The 17504-nt window shown below is 44.3% G+C and overlaps 1 protein-coding gene across 7 annotated transcripts in view; it reads right to left on the reverse strand.

The window, feature by feature from the left end:
• SHISAL1 (shisa like 1) overlaps positions 1 to 17504 on the reverse strand; it is a 100299-nt gene that overhangs the window by 51993 nt on the left and 30802 nt on the right. For 2 of the 7 annotated variants that reach the window (XM_035137632.3, XM_088669925.1), the window contains exons 3-4: positions 11895 to 11986; positions 2416 to 2515 (exon numbers count right to left, since the gene is read on the reverse strand). In XM_035137632.3, coding sequence (XP_034993523.1) covers positions 2416 to 2482 — 67 coding nt within the window. In that variant the 5' untranslated portion in view covers positions 2483 to 2515; positions 11895 to 11986. Of the gene's footprint in view, positions 1 to 2415; positions 2519 to 11894; positions 11987 to 17504 lie in introns of all 7 variants that reach the window. The other 5 variants (XM_035137631.3, XM_035137626.3, XM_035137630.3 and 2 more) reach the window with 3 other exon arrangements.

Raw genomic sequence — 17504 nt, forward strand, 5'->3', positions numbered from 1 at the left:
AGGGAAGGTGTATGCCATCAACAGGGAAGCTCTGACAGTGAGGAGTCCCCCAATGTGCCTACCCAAACTGTGGGTGAAACTGCACACCCCCTTGCAGTAGCCGGCAAAAAAACCCCAAAACAAGGCATCTGAAGGGAGGAAGAGGGATGGGGATGCCTCTGATGCCATCACCTAACAGCAACAGGTCCAATCTGGGTATCCCCACTATCCCAGCCTGGGAGTTGATGCAATGAAAGGGCCTTTCTCCTCTCCCTACTGCCCCAGTTTGTGCCCTATTTGGTGTGAGCACTGGGGTTGTAGATGCTGCACTGGCTATGGCCAGGTGTTAGGACTGCATCCTAAATTAGTAAAAACCTTGGGGCAACATGATGCACAATTTTACACTGCTACAAAGAGGACACGAGGGGAGGAAAATGCAGATTTGATTGCAAAAGTAAAGACTAATGGCTAACAGGGGCCAAATACAGTCTTTGCTGTGCTCATATAAGATGGCATCATTAGATTCCTATAAAACAGATTCTAAACTATTAGAAAAATGACAGATGCAAAGTATCACCATTTTCCAGGCCTCATATAAGATTTGTAAAATAAAAAAAAAGAACATCCAATGGCATCTCCCCCCCCCCTTTAGCTCAGGCAGATTTCATCTGGCAGTTAGTCTTCTTTTGGAAAGTCAGAAGTAGAACATTTTTGGACAAGTAATTCCAGTCTTTTATATCTCCATCAAAAGAACAATCGTTTTCTACTGCTGTGATTCTACAGATATCTGGATTAATATTAAGTGGATGGGAGAGAACACGGCTACACAATGGTCAGCACTGCTGTTGTAGATGGTGGAGTAGTCACCACCCCAGCTGTGGAGCTGCAGGTCTATGTTGTCCTACTACCGTATTTCACTGAGAATGGCTGTAACTGCTCTGAACAGTCTCAGCAGCCCTGGAAGATAGGGCATTAGAAGTGGGCCAAAGTTTCTGAGCTCCAGAGATGGCTTTGTTTGTTGTGCTACTGGTACAGGAGAGGGTAGGGTTACATGCTTGTGCAGTAGGTGCCTGTTGCCAGTTGGGTCCAAATTAATTAGTTACTTGCTTAATTTGCAGCTCAGATATTCTGAGAAGTTGGATTTTGTAGAATAGTGGGCAAGAAGGATGAAGACACAGCTCTCAAAATAACCAGCTCTTTATTCTAGCTCTGAGTCCAGACTGAACAGTAGCTTAGCCAACTGGCTTATATAGTACTCAGTAACTTGCGACAGTAATAAACTTCCCCTAGCTACCCAATCCGTGAACAGCACTCTCAATCCTTCATTTGCATGTTGTGGACCTGAGTGAGAACTGCAGCCACAGTGGGCAGGGTAAGAACTGCAGCCACGGTGGCCAGAAGGAGTACTGCAGTTAACTTAATACATAACAGATTTAACCATAGCTGCCAAGTTTTCCCTTTTCTCGCGAGGAAGCCTATTCAGCATAAGGGAAAATCCCTTAAAAAAAGGGATAACTTGGCAGCTATGGATTTAACATCAGAAGTCCTCATTATAAAGATGTATTTTTAAACTCTTCCAGAAAGAAATATTAGCAGACCTGGGTTTGACCCCTGTCAATCTCAACCTGCTCCAGATTTCATCAGAACCACTGCTACAACTTCCCATGGAATGATGGGGTTGGAAAAAAAGTTCCACCTTTCATCTTCATTCTTCCCATGTCCACTCATGGACTGTACTCTGCATATGACACCACAGCCAACAGGATAAGAGGCCATATTTGCTTTAAGTGCCATCAGGTTATATAGAACTATGATGTCAAATGGCAAAGGGAAGAACTTTAGGAAGAAGAGATAGGCATGTGATGAAATTAACTGGCTGACTTACCTAGGTTTCTATGTTGGAAATGCTATAAATAGTTCATTAGTAGAATTGCATAAAGTTTCACAGACCACTTGACTGCTCAGTTTTGGGCTATGTCAAAACAGTAAACATAAAATGCATGCAAAACAAAACAGAACTCCATTTTAGATCGAGGAAGGAAGCTCTGCGGGTATATTCTGTGCCAATACACATCTGGACACAAATTAGATTCCCCAGCACATCTGGTGCTTATCTGGATGAGACTAAACTTAATAACGCTTTTCCATTTGCATTCATGACCAAGTGAAATAAGCAAGCAGGCTGTATTTAACAAAATCCTACTGATAATAATAAACCACTGAAATTAATGAATGTAAGTAAGTTGTATTCATTAACTTAAGTGGGCCTACTCTGAGTTGAATACCACTGAACACTACCCAATATTTAGCAGATATCCTTATCTCTGCAAAACTCTTGGACTCGTTCTTTAAGGTGTTTCTGCTGCAGAATACTAAATGGAAGCATTCTTCTAGAATTTAAAAAGAAACCCAAGCCAAATAAAATACAAGGCTTACCTGTTGGCAAGAGCAAGGAGAAAACAATCATCAGCGTATTTAAGGATTGTAGACCACAACTTGTCATCGTTTTGTTTTCATCAATCCGTTTGAGAATTACCTGCTTAACAAAATGATATTTCAGAGTTAAGTGGCAGTAGCGATTTGCATGTGTGCATTCGTTTAACTATCAATTTTTCAAAAAAAATGCTTTCTTCAAAGTGTAATGCATGATGAGACCCCAAGGCACAATTCTGCGACAACTTTTACAGGTAGGTAGCCGTGTTGGTCTGAGTCGAAGCAAAATAAAAAAATTCCTTCAGTAGCACCTTAAAGACCAACTAAGTTTTTATTTTGGTATGAGCTTTCGTGTGCACACTTCTTCAGATACACTTGAAACAGAAGAGTCAGACCCTTATGTATATACAGAGGGTGGGGGTGGGTGGGAATGGATGATGGGCTGATGGGAGTGGCCTGTTTGTCCAATATAGAGAGCTAACAGGCCAAACCCTACGCCAAAAGATAAATGGACATAAATCTGACATCAGGAACCACAAGACAGAGAAACCAGTAGGAGAACACGTCAATCTCCCAGGACATTCTATACAAGATCTCAAAGCAGCTGTTTTATTACAGAAAAATTTCAGGAACAGACTGGAAAGAGAAGTTGCTGAATTGGAACTCATTACCAAGCTTAAAACCATGGAGCCACCTGGGATGAACAAAGACATTGGATTCTTACCTCATTATGCATGATCAAGCTTTCCTTAGCGCCTCAGCCCTTGCTTTCCCCCCGCAGGACCAATTGCAGTCATCAGCAGTCGTTAACAGCCATCTACAGGTTTACCACTCCCATCAGCCCATCACCCATTCCCACCCACCCCCACCCTCTGTATATACATAAGAGTCTGACTCTTCTGTTTCATGTGTATCTGAAGAAGTGTGCATGCACACGAAAGCTCATACCAAAATAAAAACTTAGTTGGTCTTTAAGGTGCTACTGAAGAATTTTTTTTATTTAACTTTTACACATGTAAGGTTTGCACACTTAAATGCTACTGAACATGCTCAGCTGCTATATGTATAAATTTGACAGGGAATCTTTAAGGAGCACATTCAGGAACAGCAAGGTGGAACAGAAGTATATCCTCGGCCTAAAGGAGCATCTCCACCCCCATCGTTCACGCAGGTCCTCCTCTGAGGGTCTTCTGCTGGTTTCCTCACTGCGAAAAGCAAAGTTACAGGAAGCCAGGCAGAGGGCCTTCTCAGTAGTGGCACCCTCCCTGTGGAACACCCTCCCTTCAGATGTCAAGGAAATAAACAACTTCTCTGACTTTTAGAAGACTCCTGAAGGCAGCCCTGTTTAAGGAAGTTTTTAAGGTTTGATGATTTAGTATGTTTTGATATATGCTGTAAGCCACCCAGAGTGGCTGGGGGAGCCCAGCCAGATTGGCGAAGTATAAATATAATCAATATTTATCATCATCATCATCATGCTGTTGGCAATGATCCCAGTTAGAGGAGGCTATGGTCTGACCTAATATATTCTATCTGCACTGTGGTCTACAGTAGTGGGTTCAGATAATTCCCAATTGTTGGTGCAGACCACTTCATGGTCCCAGTTATCTCATAGTGTTGGGAACGAATCTAGGCATTTCAGGCTACAATTGAACAGGTAAAAATGTGTTTCCTTTGATTCCTGGCCAATCAGTGGTGCTAGCTGCCAAGAAGAAGGCACACATCAGCTGGGCGATGCAGCAAAGACATCATCTTGATTTGCATACTATGCAAATAAGGCTGCCCGGTCTTGGGCAACTGGGCTATGTTAACACTATATAGGAAGCTTCCTTATGCAGGTTCAGACCATTGAGTCCTGCTAATTCAGTGTTGTTTACCCTGACTGGCAGCAGCTCTTCAGGGTTTCAGACAGGAGTTTTCCAAGCTGTACCTGAAGATTCTGGGGACTCAACTTTCTGGGAACTTTCTGCCTATAGAGCAGATGCTTTACAACTGAGCTACAACCTTCTCCCCATTTCTCTGCTCCATTTGAGCTTCTTCTTTTTCCATTCCATTCTTTTATATTAGTACTTCCCAGCCTTATCTTTCCCGGCTTTTCTTTTCCAGATTTTTAATTTTCACAGAACTTCCCTCTCTGTCCCTTTCTCTTTCTTCACACCAGAGCAAGTCCAAGCAGTTTGCTCCTTGCAGGCTCTAAAACAGGCATCCCCAAACTTCGGCTCTCCAGGTGTTTTGGACTACAATTCCCATCTTCCCCAACCACTGGTCCTGTTAACTGGGGATCATGGGAGTTGTAGGCCAGAACATCTGGAGGGCCGCAGTTTGGGGATGCCTGCTCTAAAAGATGTTGGACTGGCTCCTTCAGATTCAAACTATTTCCATTCCTCACCATGACATATAATGAAATTAAATGTATAAACCAAAATATAAAATTTGACATCTAGTACTCTGAAAATGAAGGGGGAGGGGGAAGCTTACTTTGTTCTCTTGTTCCTCCCTTAATAACAAAAATTGAACCCCAAACATCCTTTCTATCTCCCTGAACCCAGCACACATTGAAACTTCGGATTATCTCCAAATTTTGCATATCACCATCCAAAAATGCATTATATGATGGGAAATTATTTGCAAAAAAAAAATGAATTGAATTGTAGAATTGAATTGAATTGTAGAGTTGAAAGGGGGGAAAGAAAAAAAGAATTACAACCTTAGTGGAACTTTTGTTTTTACTCCTGCTGTACAGCAGCCTATGCATTAACAATATTATAAAAAAATTCCTTCAGTAGCACCTTAAAGACCAACTAAGTTTTTATTTTGGTATGAGCTTTCGTGTGCATGCACACTTCGTCAGATACACTGAAACAGAATCAACCAGACCCTTATTTATATTCAGAGGGTGGGGGGTGGGGGGTGGGAATGGGTGATGGGCTGATAGGAGAGGTGAACCTGTTGATGGCTGTTAACGACTGCCCCAACAACATCCAACATACCATCTCAGGACTATTTAATTGCTCATCGTCTAACATTGTGTATGCCATCAAATGCCAACAGTGCCCTTCAGCTCTCTATATTGGACAAACAGGCCAAATCCTACGCCAAAGGATAAATGGACATAAATCTGACATCAGGAACCAGAAGACAGAGAAACCAGTAGGAGAACACTTCAATCTCCCAGGACATTCTATACAAGATCTCAAAGCAGCTGTTTTATTACAGAAAAAATTCAGAAACAGACAAGAAAGAGAAACTGCTGAATTGGGACTCATTACCAAGCTTAAAACCACGGAGCCACCTGGGATGAACAGAGATATCGGGTTCTTATCTCATTATGCATGATCTAGCTTTCTTTTGTGCCTTGCTTCCCCCCCCCCCCCGGACCAATTGCAGTAAGCAGCAGTCGTTAACGCCGAACCCGCGCTCCGTCGGGCTGGGCTCCGCCTCCGCCCACCAGCCCTGCTTCTAGGGAGGGGCACAGCCCGGCGGAGCGCGAGTTCGCCATTCCCGCCGCGCCGCGCCGCACCCTCCCTCCAGCTCCCCGGCGCGCCCTCAGGCAAGGCCAAGCACGGCGGGGAACCAGGGAGCGCGGCGCAGTGGGCGGGAACGCCGAACTCGCGCTCCGCTGGGCTGGGCTGGGCTCTGTCTCCGCCCACCAGCCCTGCTTCTAGGGAGGGGCACAGCCCAGCGGAGCGCGAGTTCGCCGTTCCCGCCCGTCGCGCCGCGCTCTCCCTCCAGCTCCCCGTCATGCCCTCAGGCAAGGCCAAGCGCGGCGGGGAACCAGAGAGCGCGGCGGGCGGGAACGCCAAACTCGCGCTCCGCTGGGCTGGGCTGGGCTCTGTCTCCGCCCACCAGCCCTGCTTCTAGGGAGGGGCACAGCCCAGCGGAGCGCGAGTTCGCCGTTCCCGCCCGTCGCGCCGCGCTCTCCCTCCAGCTCCCCGTCACGCCCTCGGGCAAAGCCATGCACGGCGGGGAACCAGGGAGCGCGGCAGGGGGGGCTTCCTGCCCTGGCGAACTCCTGCCTTGCTGCCCCCTTTCCTGGCGCAGCGGCGGCTGCACTATTGCCGGCGCCTCCCCAGCTTTCCTCTCTGTGACAAAGGTGCCCGCCTTTGGCCAGGGTCTTTTCGATTGGCTCCGTCATCTGCCCGCATGCAAAACCGTGCAGGGGTCAGCAGTTGCTGAGAACAGGGTCGCAAGGAGAGAGGGGCGTCTGCGCGGTTCCAGATCTCTCTTTCTCTCTCTCTCTCAATCTCCCAGCTGGAGGGAGGTCGCGCCACGGTGCGCTCTGTCGGGCTGTGCTCCGCCTCTGCCCATCAGCCCGGCGCCTCTGACTGCACTTTCCCCGCCCACTTTGTGGCCCCTCCCCTTCCGTGCCTTGGCCCCTCCCCTTGCCCCCCAGTTTTGATCCTGGGTACGCCCATGGGTGCTCGTGTGACGGATAGGTTCTGGTTCAGGTGATAGGGATGAGGGAACGCTCTTGCTATCCTTATGTGAAAGGTATTCTGTTAAAGGAATCCAGGGACTCAAATGGTTTGGTCAGCCCCTGAGAGGGGATTGTGCCCGTGCCTGAGTCTAGGGGGACATCTGGGTGGTGAACATAGCCTGTTCCTGGCTTTCCGCCTATCCAGGTGTTCACCCTTGGCTGACCTATGCTGGTGCCCTGGGTCAGCGCTACCTGCAAGGGTGCAGGGAGCTAGGCAAATCAGAGCCTATACTTTCTGTAATCAATAAAGTTGTGGCCTAAATTCTGCCAAAAACCAAACCAAAATTGGAGTCAAGTGTGAATTTATTTAGGGGGGAGGTCTTTTGAGTCTGAACACGCAAATAGCTCAGCCTATTTCTGAACTCATTCAAGGGCGTGGGGCTGAACACTTCTAATTGCTCCAGCTCTCTCCGGTGCTTTCAATAACCCCAAGTCATTCTCTTGCCTATTAAAATGATTTACACCAATCCAACAATCTTTATGAGTAAAATATGAATCTTTGAAGCTATGACTCTAGGCACCTAGCAGGAATGCCTGTTATTGCCATTATTACTGGAGATTTCATTACAGCCATTAAGAATATATATATATATATATATATATATATATATATATATATATGGGTTGAGGGTAGGATGTAAATCACTTTAAAAATCTCTTTATATGCAGATTGTGTAACTTATAATATTACCAGAGGGATCATTTGCAAAGGTCGTGAAACTCTTCGATGAATTTGGCCCGATCTCTGGGTACAAAATTCATTTCCAAACATCAGAATGGTTGGGGTATTATATGCAGAAGAATCTCAAGTATGACATTGCCAAAGACATCTAATTCCATGGAAGAAAATCTCAACTAGATACCTTGGGATTTGGGTAAATCAGGAGTTTAATGACTCTAACCTGATGCAAGGAGACAAAGGGTAAAAGAGGATCTGTCCAGTCTGGAAAATTCAACACTTTCTCAGAAAGGAAGAAACTCAGTTATGAAAATAAACATAGCACAATGTATTTTGTTTCCATTGTTAAAAGTCTCCTTACACTGAATGATTAATCGCTTAATCCAGAATTATATCTAACATACTTCATCATCAATTAAAAATAGGTGGTTGGCATTCCTGAAAATAAAACAATAAAACAACACGGCCATTCTTGGACACCTAAAATATGGGTTAAAAACTCTTTTTACTAGATACAGAGCAAAATGAACTATCGGCAAACCCCCCCCCCCCCCGCTACTGGCAAAAGCCTGGGTTTATCAGCACTTACTACAATGCTGAATGTGATAAGAAAGTCTTATTGGGTGGCATGAAGCTTTAAGCACTGGGGGCGGAGAGCAGGTGCACTGCCCCCAGGGACGTGGCACGCGTTCTGGGGGTGGGACACGCGTTTTGGGGGTGGGGTGGGCAGCCGTGATGGGTCCCCTGAGATCGCACTGCCCAGGCCGCCCTGCCCCCACCGCCCCTATATTCCTTCGCTCCTGGCTTTAAGGAGAGTCATGGAATGCTCAAATCAGGATCATAATAAAGGAAGAATTGGTAAAGATCTTTCATCAGGTGAAATGGGATCCTGGGTCAAGAGCAGCTGCTTTCTTTTCAATATTTCCATATGGGCATATTGCAAATAGATTACTAAGGCTTCATGTTTCATTAAGGAATCACACAAGTTTTGAAATACTAATTTCAGCTGCCAACTGCATAGCGCATAACGACCGATTTATAAAATAATTGCAAATTTAGGACCATCTGGAAACTATTAAGTAAAACAGGAATTTGATATGTATCGCTGGATAAATACACATGGTTTGGGGATCTCAAAGAAACTTTTCTACAATATTAGATAGGTGGTATTTGATACCAGCCAGATTAAACAAGATCTGCCCAAGGCTTAGTGGTCAGTGCTGGAGATTCAAGGCACCTGGAACAAATACATTTCATATTGTATGGGCTTGTCTATAGATTAAGACATTTTGAGAAACTGCACTGAAATAAAGTATTCTGGGTCAAGATCTCCCCAGAGATCCTGTTGCAACGTAGATTTGCCATCTTAAGGGTACAGTATTAAATGATGATTTTGAACTGATAGTTCGTGTAGAGGCTGAAGCTAAAATGGCAATATACCAAAATTGAGAAAAAGCTCTTTCACTTTCTACTGATTTATAGTTGATCAGAAGTTGGGATACGGCTTCTTTGATGAAATTGGTAACTATTGCCAGGGTAAGAGGAGGTAGGCAGCAAAATAATATGTTTCTGAAAAATGAATCCTGTTTGTTCTTTATTGGAACAACAAAGTACAAGATTTGATCAATATAAATCCATATTATTTTTTGTGGGAAAGGGTATGAAAGTATATAGCACCACACGGCTTTGCTTGCAGTTTCAGTGTTACACAACTTTGTTTAGTTTCAGTATTATAGAACTTGGCTTGTAGCCTTTAAGCCACATAGAATGTGATGGCTATTAGAACAAATAGGAACATCAATCAGTCATCTGGTACAACTCTAGTTACGTAAGTTCGGCCTCTTTATTAGCTACGTCTATGAACAAGCAGCCATGATTAAAAGACAGCGTGAATACCCCAGGGAACAGAATGAACAATAGGGAAACTTTTAGTCCAGTTCCTAAAGAACAAAATGGAATGCCACTTATTCATGTTATGGTGAGAAAATGACTAGCGTGTGGGTCTGTGCTCACCCCCTTTTCCTTCCATCATTCATTATAGGCGTATTAGGATCTATGTATATACAATCTATACTTGGCTTTCTGACTAAACACCTGTATTGATGGGGGAGGGGGCATGTGCTTTGCCCAGTTAGCTCTGTCTGCATCCCTAGTGTGTTCCTTTGCAGATATTCCAACGTGCTTTGGCATGTATTGAACTCTGTGTTTACTTAAGAACTAGAAACTGCCTGGCCAGGAATTTCTTGTCGTTAAAATCTGATTTGCCCATCTTCTCTGGACTGATCTTTTTGGCTGGAAAACACAGCAGGAAGGAAAGGGGTTAAAAGAAACCCCCATCAATGCACTGGTGGAGGAATTGGGAAGTGCCAGGCATAGCTCTAGTGGCTTTAGCCCAAACGTAGCAGAGTTTTCCTGCACAGCGCAGAAGCTAGTTGAGGTGGAAATGACTAGTCGGCTAGACGCAGAATAACTATTTACAGGATTTATTAAAAGAAAATAAAAGCAGCAGAGTTTCTGCATACAAAGCAAAGCAAAATAAATCCTCTCTATCTCTCTCTCTCCAACCATACGCAGCACTCCTACTCCTAACACCCAACAAGAAACAACTGTGCTAGCATTCCTAGATAACAGAGTTCAGTGCTGGTCATTAACCAATCAGAGAGTAGTTTCCAGGCCAGGCAGACCTTGGCTTTCTGCCAAGAGTAAATTGACACTGCCTTGAGTTAATTGTATGAAGCAAGAATCTGTAAGTTTCCCATGAGAACCAATTAAGAGAAACTGAACACACCACCCCCTGCACCATCGGGGAGGAGGCTCCCATCGTGGCCGTCCCCCCTGACGCGTGCTGCGTACTCCCTCACTGCGCCGGGTGCCACGCCCCCAGGACGCACCCCGCACCCCCATGGGTGGCATGCCATGCCCCCGGGGTGCACGCCATGCCACCTCAGGTAACGTGCCACACTCCTGGGATGCCCCCCCTGGGCAGCGTGCTATGCCCCCAGGACGCGTACCAACCACACCCCTGCCTGCTCTCCGCCCCCAGTGCCAGAGCATGTAACTTCACCATTGCATTAATGTATCCTTCCTAGAGGCATCCGGAGGAAAGAACCACAAAAGTCCATGTAAGGGTAGTCTGAGCATAAAAGGTGTGTGTGTGTGTGTGCTCATGTGCACACATATACAGCAAATTATGCACCGAGGTGTACACTTCATGCATCTGGCTAAATGGGTTTTGGGGTACAAAAGCTTCTCTGCATTAACATTTGTTAAGTGTTTAAGATACCACCATCTTTTTTTTCTTTTTATCTAAACCTGATTGTCAAAATTCATTGTATAGTCCAAGTAGTGGATAGTTTTTCAGACATCTGTCAAATTTCAGACATTCATTTAAAAAAAGTCATTCATCAGAAAATGATAGGGCGGAAAGTCACCCAAATTTGAAGTTTACCAAGCATCTTAAAAAATTTAGGAGGGCACAAGGAACTGCCAGAAGATTCTGATATTTGTTAGTAAATCTGAAGCCTGAGTGCTCTTGGTAAATGATTGAATTTTGTCATCATTTATATTGGCTCGTTTGTAAATGCTATTTTTAAAAAGTCTTATGATACCATTTCTCAAATTTACTGTTACTTTTCAAAACAATTTTAGTTTTCTTTGAAAACATCAGACATGTTACAATCTCATGTTCTAGGATACAGGGATTTGTCTTTCTTGTAAAATCAACAGCATATATAAAAATCATGTGCAGCATTGTTGAAGAAAACATTTATGATTATCTACAAACAACACAATTTTGGAATATGACCCAAACATATTCATATAATCATGATCATATACCATGTTCATATAAAGTTACTCTTCAGATAATAAACTTGTCTAAATTGGCCAGCAACCATTTAATTTTAAAATCATCTCACTGGACTTCTAGAAAACTCTGAAATGAACAAAGAAATCTATCCCTTGGTGAATTGTATTAATTACAGAATATAGTGCACATTAGGCCAAACTGAAGACAATCTGTATATACAGACAATCATTTGTTGACCTATTTAAATTTTTAACCAGTCAGACCTATTAAAAAAAAATTCTGGTCAAATAATAGTAATAGTAATAATAATAATATTTCAATGCCACCCATTTGACTGGGTTGGACTCTAGGTGGCTTCCAACCTAATAAAGGCACAACAAAAAAACAAACATTAAAAACTTCCTGATGAGCGTAGTTTGAAATCGAAGCTGAGTAAATGTGTGTCTAGCTCTAGCAGGAAAAGAAGTTAATTCCTACAGATATGCAGCCCTTTTACAGATGATTTAATTTTAACATACCAAACTGAGGACTCAGAATTCTTCATATATTCAAAGTCCATCTTGGCATCTTCAGTAAAAATTACATCGCAGATTTTTGGGTCAAAAATGTCCTGCGATGAAATAAAAGGAAAACAATGAATAACTCAACAGCAAATGGTTAATGGCCATCTCACCCCTTGCTTTTTTCTAATTGCAGTCGTTAACAGGTTTACCACACCTATCAGCCAATCACCCATTCCCACCACCCTTCTGAGTAATACCCCTCCCCACCCTCTCACTATATATAAAGGTCTGGTGACTTCTGTTTCAGTGTATCTGAAGAAGTGTGCATGCACACGAAAGCTCATACCAATGACAAACTTAGTTTGTCTCTTAGGTGCTACTGGACAATTTTTTGGTTAGCTGTTGGTCTCTGATTTTAATTTTTGTAACTATTTTGTAGATAGATGATAGATAGATAGATAGATAGATAGATAGATAGATAGATAGATAGATAGATAACCACTTTGATATTTCTTATGATATCCAGGTGGCGCTGTGGTTAAACCACTGAGCCTAGGGCTTGCTGATCAGAAGGTCGGCGGTTTGAATCCCTGTGACGGGGTGAGCTCCCATTGCTTGGTCCCAGCTCCTGCCAACCTAGCAGTTCGAAAGCATGTCAAAATGCAAGTAGATAAATAGGAACCGCTACAGCGGGAAGGTAAACGGCGTTTCCGTGTGCTGCTCTGGTTTGCCAGAAGCGGCTTTGTCATGCTGGCCACATGACCTGGAAGCTATACGTCGGCTCCCTCGGCCAATAATGCGAGATGAGCGCGCAACCCCAGAGTCGGTCACGACTGGACCTAATGGTCAGGGGTCCCTTTACCTTTACCTTTACCTAGAAATTTTTATATAAACAAACATCTGCAGGTCTTAAAAACACAGTTCTGCTAAATATTGCTCTGACATCACAAAGCTGTTCTGCTAGGCAGTTCCAAGTACAAAGGAGGGGCAAGGGGAATAGCTAAGGCACTGGAAGTGAGAGCTGGACCATAAAGAAGGCTGATCGCCAGAGGATTGATGCTTTTGAATTATGGTGCTGGAGGAGACTCTTGAGAGTCCCATGGACTGCAAGAAGATCAAACCTATCCATTCTGAAGGAAATCAGCCCTGAGTGCTCCCTGGAAGGACAGATCGTGAAGCTGAGGCTCCAATACTTTGGCCACCTCATGAGAAGAGAAGTCTCCCTGGAAAAGACCCTGATGCTGGGAAAGATTGAGGGCACTAGGAGAAGGGGCGGCAGAGGATGAGATGGTTGGACAGTGTTCTCGAAGCTGCGAACATGAGTTTGACCAAACTGCGGGAGGCAGTGGAAGACAGAAGTGCCTGGAGTTCTCTGGTCCATGGGGTCACGAAGAGTCGGACACGACTAAACGACAACAAAAACAACATTCCATGGTCAAAGCAACAAGAGAGTTTATTGGCTTTGGCAGCAAAGTTTACTGCAAAGAAAACAAGTGATATGGGTGAAGATTCTCACAGAATGATCATAAGGTCTATATATTCATAGCCCGTGATACCATTCATTAATGAAATGCTTACTAGTACAGTACGGTATATATAAGTGTTTCAGGCATTGCCACCACAGACAAGCCAGGTGTACTGGGAGGTGTTTTCTTTTTTAATGTACCGGTACTTGCGGGTAGGAAATAGAATGTAAGTGATGCTCAAACAAATAGAATATTATTTGCAAATTCATGTATATCAAGTGTTCTGAATTGTTTGAACTGCTTAAAGTGCCTGACAGGGGTCTGCTTGGAAGCCTCAGTTGCTAATGGTGACTGTGTTAAGGCCAATTCATGCCACATTTTTCTAAAACAAAATTGCTCCGAGTGGCTCACAATCTGCCGGGTGGGTGATATTATAAAAAACAACAGGAACAAAAACAGATAAAAAGATGAAGTTACCCCTGACCATTAGGTCCAGTCGCAGATGACTCTGGGGTTGCGTGCTCATCTCGCTCTGTAGGCTGAGGTAGCCGGCGTTTGTCCGCAGTTTTTTCCAGGTCATGTGGCCAGCATGACTAAGCCGCTTCTGGCAAACCAGAGCAGCGCACGGAAACACCGTTTACCTTCCTGCCAGAGTGGTACCTATTTATCTACTTGCACTTTTTGGTATGCTTTTGAACTGCTATGTTGGCAGGAGCAAGGACCGAGTAACGGGAGCTCACCCCATTGTGGGGATTCGAACCACCAACCTTCTGATCAGTGGTTTAGACCACAGCGCCACCCTCATCCCTACAAAAACTGATACTGGTTTCTAGAAGAAGATGAAGGAGCAGTTGCATTCAAAGTTAGTAAGTAGAAGGTCTTAAGCAGCGGGCAGAATGCAGACTGACAGGTGGCCCAGTGTATTCTCCATTGACTCATGAAGCGAAATATGTCAGTGTAGAAGGGTTCCTTTTCAAACTAGGCAGTACTTCTACAGAAGAATAACTGAGGGATAGATACCGTCTAGTTTGAAAATAATCCTCTCCACACACCCTGACATATTCACTTTATGAGCTGATGGAGAATACACAGCAAAAACATGAGAGGTGTGGGATCAAATGGAAAAAACCACCAGCACAACTAAAACCAGATACTATAGTATTAAATTACATGGAGTAGCATGGAATGGAGCCACAAGGAAAAGAGAAAACCACACCATTCCTGTAATGTTAGAATTGAGCCTGCTAAATGACTTTGATAAATGACTTTGCTCAGACATAAATCTAAATTGCTGAAGGAATGAGCCTGGGTGAGTCTTGAGCTTGGCACCCCCCACTCCCAGTCTGCCGCTGCCACAGGCGTGAAGAGGAGACTGGACATTTTTCACTTCCTTTTTCAACTAACTGTGGTTACTGGTTTTGTCTGAACTGAAAACTCTTGTTAGTGTTTCTATTTCACAACCTGAAGTTGGCTCATTTCCTGAAACCAAATGTGGCCCCTTCAACCCTGAGAATTCTCCCTTCGCCACATCCCTTCCATGTTCTTGTAGGCCAGGGCCTGGATGTACCCTCCAAGTGTGATAAGGCCTCTGAATTGACTATGTGGTGGAGAGAGAGAGAGAGAGAGAGAGATGTGGGTGTAGAAACATCTGACTTTTATGCAGCTGGAATGTAGCCTCTCTCTGATTGGCTACCCAGACAGACAGACAGACAGACAGGGGTGGGCGGAGCCAGCACTTTGGGAGGAAGAATAAAAGGAGCTGCTTTTGAGAGAGGATTCAGCAGTGGCGGAGGAAGCCACTGTGTCACCCGGGGCGGCAAATTGCCGTGCCCCGGGGGGGGGCGTTGCTACGTAATGGCACATGCATCACTACGTAACGAAGCTGCGCATGCATACAACGTAGAGGGGGATTGCCCCCCCCCCGCAACTTCAAAAAGGAGCGTCCAGTCTCCTGGTAGAAAGCCTCAATCGGTGCGGTGAGCGGGTGCCACCCTGGAGCTGATGGGGGGGTGACAGTCGGCGCCCCCGACTCCCAAGCATCCAGCCTCCAGGTAGAGAGCCTGCTTGGTGCAGCATGCCGCGCCGCGCCACGCCACGCCGGCTTTTTACCGGAAGGCTGGAGGGGCTCGGCTCGGGAGTTGCACAGTGGGGTGCCAAATGTCACACCCCCCAGAGTGGAACCTGGGGCAGACAGCCCCTATCGCCCCCCCCCTGTTATGCCACTGGGATTCAGAGAGGGTTTAAGAGAGAGCAGGAGGGAGAGAAAGAGAGTTGGTCCTTGTCTGTGTGTGTAACATCCACCCTGGGAAAAATATCTACAGCTAGAGAAAGGAGTCTCTGAGCTTAGACAGGAAGACGGTGCAGAGTGTCTTGGGAGAGCATTCAGACAGGAGTTAACTGGAGGGCTGAGTTTGAGGCAGGAGGAGGAGAAGCTGTGAGGATAAAAAGTCTCCTTGGGTCTCCTTGCAGTCAGGAGGGGAGAGATCTTCCAGAAAGAGAAGACTCCCAAACCAGGCAAAAGGGGTGTGTGGGGATCCCCTGGGTCTCTTATACTGCCAGAGGTATCTCAGGAGTATGACTGATCAAAGGTTGGGAAATGGACAGAAAGTACCACCTCCTTGTTTAAGAACTAAAGTATTCAGCTGTAACACCTTCACAACAACTAAGTTTAGGAACTGAAGTGAAATAAGTGGAAATAAACTGAGCATTTACCATCTAGTCTAGAAACCTGTAACATCTAACTGAGGAGTAATAACTGAATTAAAGCAGCTGACATTTAAAAGAAGCTGTACATTTATTACCTTTTTTAGAAGCCTGTATCATCCACCAGATTAAGTATAATTATTAATAAGTTAACGGTTTCCTGAAAGAACATTATCTCCTTACACTTCGTTTTGTAAAATAAAACTTTCTTTATTGGTTCAACTCCTGCCTGAGTCTTCAAGGATATAACTTTACCCTCACACAAAAATACAATAACACATGGTGGCTATATTTAGAGTATGTAAGGTGGGATCTGCCGCAATTGGTAGCCAGAGCAGTGGGATCTGCTACAAACGCCAATAAAATCTACTTTGGAGAATATTACAGCTCATCCAGTCAATAGGCAATAAGACATACATAGATATGAACAACAACCTTGATTATAAACCAAGTATGAGTTATGCTCATCACGGCATAGCTTGAACTGAAATGTTTCATCTATGAAAACAGACACAGCTGTATTCTCTGCCACATTTTCCAAATCATTTGTGGCTGAGTTTGTTATAGCCCTTGGCCTTTTGTTATGTCATCGTTTTTCAATACTGCCACCACTGGATTAGAATTAATGGCATGATATTAATACTGGCCCACGTAAACAGATAAGTTGCCACAGTACCAGGAGCAATGCAAGGCACCTGTCCATTCCCAAAATTGTGGCGTCAATTATATACTAGGTTGCGTTTAAATATTAACCCCCAAATTTGGTATCCCCTCCAAACCGATGCCAAAGTTTTGTGCTAGGTAATACATTAAAATCACAAAAGGTCTCATATATCTTAATGATTATAGAAATGAATATTATTAAATAGCAAAATTATAAAATGCTTCTAGATGTGAAAAGGATAACTACATCTAGAAAACTGTGCATGGCTTGTTGTTGTTTAGTCGTTCTCATGAGGTGGCCAAAGTATTGGAGCCTCAGCTTCAGGACCTGTCCTTCCAGTGAGCACTCAGGGCTGATATCCTTCAGAATGGATAGGTTTGATCTTCTTGCAGTCCATGGGACTCTCAAGAGTCTCCTCCAGCACCATAATTCAAAAGCATCAATTCTTCGGCGATCAGCCTTCTTTATGGTCCAGCTCTCACTTCCATACATCACTACTGGGAAAACCATAGCTTTAACTATACGGACTATAGTTAACTATGCAAGGCTTACATCTAGGCATTAACATAAAATGTGTTGGAAAGCCAAACTGTCACCCAAGCCACCCAATGTCCAAGGTGCCAGCTTGGATTCAGATGAAGTGGTTGGACCAATTACAGGTAGGTAGCCGTGTTGGTCTGCCGTAGTCGAAACAAACAAACAAAATCCTTCCAGTGGCACCTTAGAGACCAACTAAGTTTGTCATTGGTATGAGCTTTCGTGTGCATGCACACTTCTTCAGATACATGTACA

This window comes from Zootoca vivipara, chromosome 5 (assembly GCF_965207765.1).
Source record: "Zootoca vivipara chromosome 5, rZooViv2.hap1.1, whole genome shotgun sequence".
Lineage (NCBI taxonomy): Eukaryota > Metazoa > Chordata > Lepidosauria > Squamata > Lacertidae > Zootoca > Zootoca vivipara.